We start from the raw sequence: 8,222 nt of genomic DNA, 5'->3' as shown, positions 1-8,222 counted from the left end.
CCTCCCAAGCATGCGCCAACCATGCTGCCCGTCTCAACTAAAATCTTCTACACTTCCGCAGTCCGTATCTCTATATTCCCATCCTGTTCATTTATTTGTCAAGATGCTCCTTAAACTTCACATTCGTCCCTGCTTCCACCACCTCCTCCGGCAGCGAGTTCCAGGCACCCACTACCCTCTGTGTAAAAAAACATGCCTCGTAAATCTCCTCTAAACGTTGCCCCTCGCACCTTAGTAATTGACACCTCTCCCCTGGGAAAAAGTCTCTGACGATCCACTCTGTTTATGCCACTCATAATTTTGAAGACTTCTATCAGATCACCCCTCAACCTCCTTCGTTCCAGTGAGAACAAACCAAGTTTATTCAACCTCATAGCTAATGCCCTCCATACCAGGCACCATCCTGGTAAATCTCTTTTGCATCCTCTCTAAAGCCTCCACATCCTTCTGGTAGTATGGCGACCAGAACTCAACACTATACTCCAAGTGTGGCCGAACTAAGGTTCTATATAGCTCCAACATGACTTGCCAGTTTTTATACTCAATGCCCCGGCAAATGAAGGCAAGCATGCCGTATGCCATCTTGACTACCTTCTCCACCTGTGTTGCCCCTTTCAGTGGCCTGCGGACCTGCACTCCAAGATTTCGTCTGACTGTCAATACTCTTGAGGGTTCTACCATACACTATATATTCCCTACCTGTATTAGACCTTGCAAAATGCATTTCCTCACATTTGTCCGGATTAAACTCCATCTCGCCGCCCAAATCTCGAAACAATCTAATAACAATTACATATATTCATAAACAGGGACCTATCCTCTCCAAGCAGGAGATACATATCTAGTCATTGTGCTGTTTATGAATTAAACAAAGATCTGAGGGATAACAGTTCATTGGTGAAGTCTTCATCGAAACCCTCATGTGATCAGATTTGCCTTGTTAATAAAGCAGCATCATTTTCCGATGCAGTATACATTGATATTCCCTTTTGTACATCCGTCCTGATGACTGCAACACGTAAAGCTTCGACGCCATGTCAGTAATACTCAAACAAGCGAGTACCTGCAGAATTGGAGCAGTGCAGTTAGTTATGAACTTGTTGGTGCTTCACCAGGTTGGATGATCGACTAAATCCCTTCTCACACACAGAGCAGATGAAGGGCCTTTCCCCAGTGTGAACTCGCTGATGGCTGAGTAGAGTGGAGACTTGTGTGAATCCCTTGCCACACACTGAGCAGGTAAATGGCCTCTCCCCAGTGTGAAGCCGCTGGTGGCTTCGCAAATGGGAGATTTGTATGAATCCCTTCCCACACACCGAGCAGGTGAACGGTCTCTCCCCAGTGTGAACTCGCTTGTGTGTCAACAGGTCTGATGACTGTTTAAATCCCTTCCCACACACAGAACAGGTGAACGGTCTCTCCCTGGTGTGAAATCGCTGGTGTGCCAGCAGGGTTGATGACCGAATGAATCCCTTTCCACACACGGAGCAGGTGAATGGCCTCTCTCCTGTGTGAATGCGCTGGTGTGCCAGGAGGCTTGTTGACTCAGCGAATCCCTTTTCACACATGAAGCAAGTGAATGGCCTCTCCCCAGTGTGAATTCGCTGGTGTCTCAGCAGGTCGGATGACTGAGCAAATCCTTTCCCACACAAAGAACAGGTAAATGTCCTTTCCCCAGTGTGACTGTGTTGATCAGTTTCCACCTCCAGCTTCGCACTGTTCCCACATTTACACAGCCTCTCCCTGCTTTGGTCACACTCATGCCTCTCCAGGTCCGATGATCGTTCAAATCTGCATCCACACTTGGAACACGAGTACAGTTTGTCCACACTGCAAATGCTGCAATACTGTTCCATATTGCCAATAATCAGGTCCTGATGAATGGTGTGAGTAGGGCTGATCGATCTGGTATTTTCTCTGAGCTTCCTGTTTGCAGATTCTTTCCCTGTAAAGGAAGTTACCATCAGCAATAACTAAAAACTGCAGCAGGAATTCAGAGCAATTTACTAACTTTACTATATTTTACTCCAGAGTGTGCGTGAGTGGTGACCATCAGGGTAAATCACCCACAGTTAGTTCTCCCCCTCAACGGTCATCAAGGACTATGGCGACTTAAACTCAAGAACCTGCAATCTCTCCTCTCTAAACTAAAATCAGTCACTCTCAGAATGCCTGTCCCTTTAAACCAGGTATTGTCAAACTGAGGGGCGTGGGCAGGTGTCAGGAGGGTCGCGGAGCCGTCCGTCGCAGCACTCCCGATCGCGCAAATCTGCATGCAACAGCCGGCTTTGATAATGCCGTCTGCTAGCGGATTTCAAAAGGGCCAGAAACAGATTTTTAAAATTTGGCGGCATTGTGCATGCGCACCAAAGATCGGGCACGCATGCGCAGTGCAACCGCATTTTTTTATATGGTCGCAGCCTTTTTCTTTCAAGTTCGGGGGGGCCAAAGTGACCACTGGGGCCAATAGGACCCAAAACCATTTCCTCCATTTTTGTCAGCAAGAAATAAGGTAAGAGAAAATGGTGGATCGCGCAGGTCGTCCGGCGTGGGCTGCGAAGGTTGGCCGGATGGTAAAAATGGGTCCCCGGAAAAAAAAGTTTGAAAAACACTGCTTTGAATCATTACTGATTGTAGAGGGACAATGTCCCTTTAAATATGTCGGGAGACACGCATGCTCAGTCGGCTGTGCGCGTTGGACTCCTGAGCAAGGCGGACATTGAACGGCCGAATCGTGGACGCAAAATTAATTTTCCCAAATTGAGTGAGCTTGAGGATGGCGTTGAGGCCGGTGGAGAGAGAATAAAATAAAATTCAAACCGGAGAGTCTGGACGGGCTAACGTGTCACAGGTGAAGCAGATGCGATCGGGACACTCCCAAGTGTAGACCACGTGATTCTGAAGGCTCCTTGATGCCGTGAACACAGTCCAATAGTGAGGCGGGGCGGAGCTGGAGGACCGAGGATGCGGTGGGTCCTCCAACCAATGGCGGGGCGGTAAGGGGGCGCTGGAGCAGATTATGACGCGCTGTCCCCAGGTGAGAGCACCTGAGTCTCTTGTTGCATCCATCTTCCTTAAAGTTTCTTATTATGTTGTACATTCATAACTTTACTTTCAAAACATTGGCATTGTTGAACAATTTTTAGGGAGTTTATAAGAAACTCAGACGGAAAGGGCACTTACTTTTTCTCTGGGAGTAACATAGCTCAATTGGTTGAGGGTCCACTGTAGAGGTAGTTTTGGCTGGATATGCTTCACCAGGACTCTGCTGGTACCATCACATCACTGCCCACTGTTTCCTCGCTTTCATTTGGAGCAGCACTTTGGCCTGTTACTGGCTGATCAGAAACTTCACTTCTTGGACAAAGAATAATACCATTTGCTGGCAAAATTGAATCAGGCAGTAGCACTGGCTCTCAAGATAGCTTCAGTCTTCTCAAATGATCTGTACGTTTCTTCCTGACCCCCCCCCCCCCCCAAAGCCTGTCCAACATCTACAAGGCATAAGTCAGGAGAGTAATGAAATACTCTCTTGCCTGGATGAGCACAGCTCCAACAATATTCAAAAAGCTCTACACCATCCAGGACAGAGCAACCCACTTGATTGCTCCCCCTTCCACAAAAATTCAAACCCTCCATCACTGAGGGACAGTACAGCCATGTGTACCATCGACAAGATGCACTGCAGTAACTCACCACAGTTCCTCAGACACGAAGGAAAAGAGCAGTAGACATCTGGGAACCCCACCACTTGGAGGTTCCCGTCCAAGTCACTCCGCACCTTGCCTCAGAAATATATCGCTGTTCTTTCACTGTCACTGGGGCAACCACCTGGAACTCCCTGACAGCACAGTAGGTGTACCTACACCTCAAGATCTGCAGTGGTTCAAGAAGGCAGCTCACCACCATCTTGTGACGGGGAATAGGGGTAAGCAATAAATGCTGGCCTAACCAGTGACGCCAACACCCCGTAAATGAATAAAAGAAAACTTAAGGTGTCTGCATTGGCTATGTGAGCCCGTCGCCAATGTTTGAAGGTATACACATTAGCTGACAAGAACAGTGGTCATCATCTACCAGAGGCAATTGGCAGAATCACTTTTTGACTTCCCTCAATAGCCCTAAAAGTGACTTGTCCTCTGTGATGATTGATTCAACCCGCACAATCCTCCCGCACAATGCCCCGCACCACAGAATCCTCTCTATCCCTCTCACTGCTTTCCTGAGGCACTGCGATTGCGTATGCCCCTCAGGCCACTTGTGCGGCATTCTGAGAGACGACTTTGCTGTGAGTCAGACACGGCGGAAACGGGAGAAGAAACCGGGAAACGGTGGGGAGGATGGGGGAGGGGCTGCAGCATCGCTTTAATGGTCACCCCTTGACCCCGACCTCCAGACCCTCCCATCAGCCCATCATGTTGGAGAGGGGCCATTGATTGTCCTGGCAAGAGGAGCTCAGAGGCCGGAGGAGCAAAGGCAGCAGCGAGTTGTGTCCCCAATCTTGGGGGGGGGGATTGAGGACTGGAACCTGAGCCAGTCAGTCAGGGGAGTCAGTGTGAACCGCTGGGAAATCATTCAGCTCTCCCAGCGACCTCACCCTGGGGAGAGCTCATTCACCTGCTCTGTGTGAGGGAAGGGATTCACTCAGTCATTCATCTGGCTGACACACCATTGAGTTCACAAGTGACAGAATGGAATAGTTTCTGGGGTCACATGTCAATCATGTTCAGTGTTAACTTCTATTGTTCTGACAGTTAGAGTTTGTTCCTGCTGATGTTCATAAACTATACAAACGGGCTGCTGTTCAATATTCTGGATAAATGTCAAATAACATGTAAAGCTTTGTGTTAAACATACTGTTGTGGATTTTTGTCTTCCCGTGGTGAGTGTTTAACATCACCTGGCTGGAGCTCAAAGTACAGTCTGGGGAGAGGATTCTACGGCAGGAACAGAACTTCAATCAGGACATGGCCCCTTTGGGCCAATGAGAGGAACAAGCAGAATTCTGTTCTCTGACTTCAAACTCCCCGTTTGGGTTAATCTTCAGGGATGTCAGAATGTGTGGTTCTGTGTGGCACATAACATCTAAAGATAATCAAGCTCAGGCTGTGTGGATTCCATGGCCACGGAGAAAAATGGACAGAAAAACGCCAACTCCCTGGAACTCTAACTCTCTGATTTCTATTTTGTCATCATTGTGTTTCAAAGCTCGCAAGCACAGAGCTGAAGCTCCTTTACAACTGTGATTGGGCAATCTGATTCAGGCAGAGTGGAAACTGGTGCTGTTAAATCAGAGATTGGTGTTAACTGCATTCTCTTCTGATTGAAACGGCAGGGTTTAGTTTCAGGTTTAAAATGATTCTGGTGATTATCCTGTGAAGTTTTGAAGGTGACAGTCCTGAGTCTACCACTTTAAATCAGCAACTGATATTGATATAGCACTTTTAACATAGGAAAATGTAGTTAATATATAAAGTTTAAACTCTGTATTACAATAGCAAGAATCTTTGCGCTGCTGTCATTTCATCTCTGGATGAAGAAAGACCTGAAGCGAATTTCCAGGAATTCCATCTTTTAATGATGTGTGCATTTTAGATACCAGGGTGTTGTGGTATTTTTCCTCAGTATTTACTGCAGAATTTGGTCATCAGCAAATTAATCAGTAAAGCAGTTCATCAACATAACGGGCTACAAAGCGAAACCGAGCAGTATCTCCAGCAGCAGCGCACCCCTCCGTGATGAGCTCAATGTATTCCGTGCTCAGTTCGAGCAGGAAACCAACGATCCGCTGTCAACTGCCCCAGCAGCCCATAACACACCCATACCCACTGTCACAGCTTCCAAAGTCAGATCGGCGTTCCTGAAAGTTAACCTTCGGAAGGCAACGGGTCCGGGCGGGGTCCCTGGTCGTGCACTCAGTGCTTGCGCAGACCAGCTGGCAGATTTGTTTGCGGACATCTTTAACCTGTCCCTAGTCTGCTCCGAGATCCCCACCTGCTTCAAGAAGACCATCATAACACCAGTGCCAAAGAAGAACTGATGTCCAGTGGCCTGACATCAGTCGTATTGAAGTGCTTTGAGACGGTCATGAAGCGCATCAACTCGATACTCCTAGAACGCCTTGATCCAATGAAATTTGCATACCGCTGCAACCGGCCCACAGCAGACACCATCTCCCTGGCCCTACACTCATCCCTAGAACATCTCGACAACAAGCACTCCTCGATCAGACTCCTATTTATTTACTACAGCTCCGTCTTCAACACCATCATCTCAGCCAAGCTCATATCAAAGCTCCAAAACAGAGATACATAAAACATACAGTGCAGAAGGACGTCATTCAGCCCATCGAGTCTGCACTGATCCACTTAAGCTCTCACTTCCACCCAATCCCAATAACCCTTCCTAACCTTTTCGGACACTAAGGGCAATTTAGCATGGTTAATCACCTAACTTGCACATCATTGGACTGTGGGAGGAAACCGGAGCACCCGGAGGAAATCCACGCAGACATGGGGAGAACGTGCAGACTCCGCGCAGACAGTGACCCAGCAGGGAATCGAACCTGGCACCCTGGCGCTGTGAAGCCACAGTGCAAACCACGTGTGCTACCGTGCTGCCCTAAGACTTGGCTCCTCACTCTGCAACTGGATCCTCTGTGGGACTTTCTGACCCACAGACCACAAATCAGTAAGAATAAACAACAACACCTACTCCACAATTGTCATCAATACCGGGACCCCGCAAGGCTGCAAACTTAGCCCCCTACTGTACTCCCTGTACACACGCGACTGCGTGGCAAAATTAAGTTCCAACTCCATCTACAGGTTTGCTGACGACACGACCATGGTGGGCTGGATCTCGAATAACGATGAGTCGGAATACAGGAGGGAGATAGAGAACCTAGTGGAGTGGTGCAATGACAACAATCTATCCCTCAATGCCGGCAAAACTAAAAAGCTGGTCATTGATTTCAGGAAGTAAAGTACATTACACACCCCTGTCAGCATCAAAGGGCCGAGGTGGAGATGGTTAACAGCTTTAAATTCCTTGGAGTGCATATCACCAAAAATCTGTCCTGGTCCACCCACATCAACACTACCACTAAGAAAGCACAACAGAATACACCCTGCTAGATCGACTGCTGCTTCTGGATGTGGAAGGGGAGGGAAGAATTGGGGATATATACAAGTGGCTGGGGGAGCAGGGAGGCGAGCGGGTGGTCAAGGAGAAATGGGAAGCGGAGTTGGGAGGGGAATTCAATTGGGGAGTATGGAATGAGGCGCTGTGTAGGGTAAACGGGACCTCCTCGTGCGCAAGGATGAGCCTGATACAGTTTAAGGTGTTGCACAGGGTGTATATGACTTGGGCAAGAATGAGTGGGTTCTTTCAGGGGGTAGCAGATGAATGTGAGAGGTGTGGGCGGGGGCCAGCGAATCACACACACATGTTTTGGGCTTGCAAAAAATTGGGAAAATTCTGGGCGGGAATGTTCGCTGTCTTAGCCAGGAGAGTGGAGGAGGAGCTGGACCCAGACACTTTGGTAGCAATATTTGGGGTCTCAGAGAAGCTGGCGCTCATGGAGAGGAGGAAGGCCGATGTTGTGGCAGCGAATTTTGCTGGAGTGGCAGTCGGCATCGCCACTGGGGGTAGCGGCTCGGTTGGGTGGCCTGTACCTGTACGAGTGGCTCTTCAGGGCGGTTTGAGAAAAGGTGGGGGATATTTGTGACTGTGTTTGAGGGCTGTCCGCCGCGGGGGGGCACCATCAGACTAACCATGGACCACTCTCCAAAATCAGTTGCATTCTTGGACACACTCGTCTCCATCAAGGACGGTCACCTCAGCACATCTGCAAGCCCATAGATAACCTCACGATGCTCCACTTCTCCAGCTTCCGCCCTAAACACATTAAAGAAGCCATCCCCTATGGACAAGCCCTCTGTATACACAGGATCTGCACAGACCAGAAGGAGCATAACAGACATCTACAGACGCTGAAGGATGCCCTCGTACGAACGGGATATGGCGCTCGACTCATCGATCGACAGTTCCAACGTGCCACAGCATAAAACCGCACTGACCTCCTCAGAAGACAAACATGGGACACAACCGACAGAGTACCCCTCGTCGTCCAGTACTTTCTCGGAGTGGAGAAACTACGACATCTTCTTCGCAGCCTCCAACACATTATCGATGAAGATGAACATCTTCCAAGGTCATCC

At 48.7% G+C, this 8,222-nt stretch overlaps 1 protein-coding gene across 2 annotated transcripts; it reads right to left on the bottom strand.

Moving 5' to 3' along the window:
• Positions 1-514: 514 nt before the first annotated feature.
• LOC119967826 (zinc finger protein 239-like) lies at positions 515-3,425 on the bottom strand. 2 transcript variants are annotated; one of them, XM_038800851.1, is made up of 2 exons: positions 3,184-3,425; positions 515-1,945 (listed from the first exon to the last, which is right to left on the bottom strand). In XM_038800851.1, the coding sequence occupies exon 2, from the start codon at positions 1,854-1,856 to the stop codon at positions 1,086-1,088; it is 771 nt and encodes a 256-aa protein (XP_038656779.1). In that variant the 5' UTR covers positions 1,857-1,945; positions 3,184-3,425; the 3' UTR covers positions 515-1,085. The 2 variants fall into 2 exon arrangements, with proteins under 2 accessions (XP_038656779.1, XP_038656778.1); XM_038800850.1 differs by lacking the exon at positions 3,184-3,425 and adding an exon at positions 2,821-3,098.
• Between the last annotated feature and the right edge of the window lie 4,797 nt (positions 3,426-8,222).

Source organism: Scyliorhinus canicula, chromosome 6 (genome assembly GCF_902713615.1).
Source record: "Scyliorhinus canicula chromosome 6, sScyCan1.1, whole genome shotgun sequence".
Lineage (NCBI taxonomy): Eukaryota > Metazoa > Chordata > Chondrichthyes > Carcharhiniformes > Scyliorhinidae > Scyliorhinus > Scyliorhinus canicula.
The sequence above is the reverse complement of the archived record's forward strand: the minus strand, read 5'-3'. Positions and strand labels throughout refer to the sequence as shown.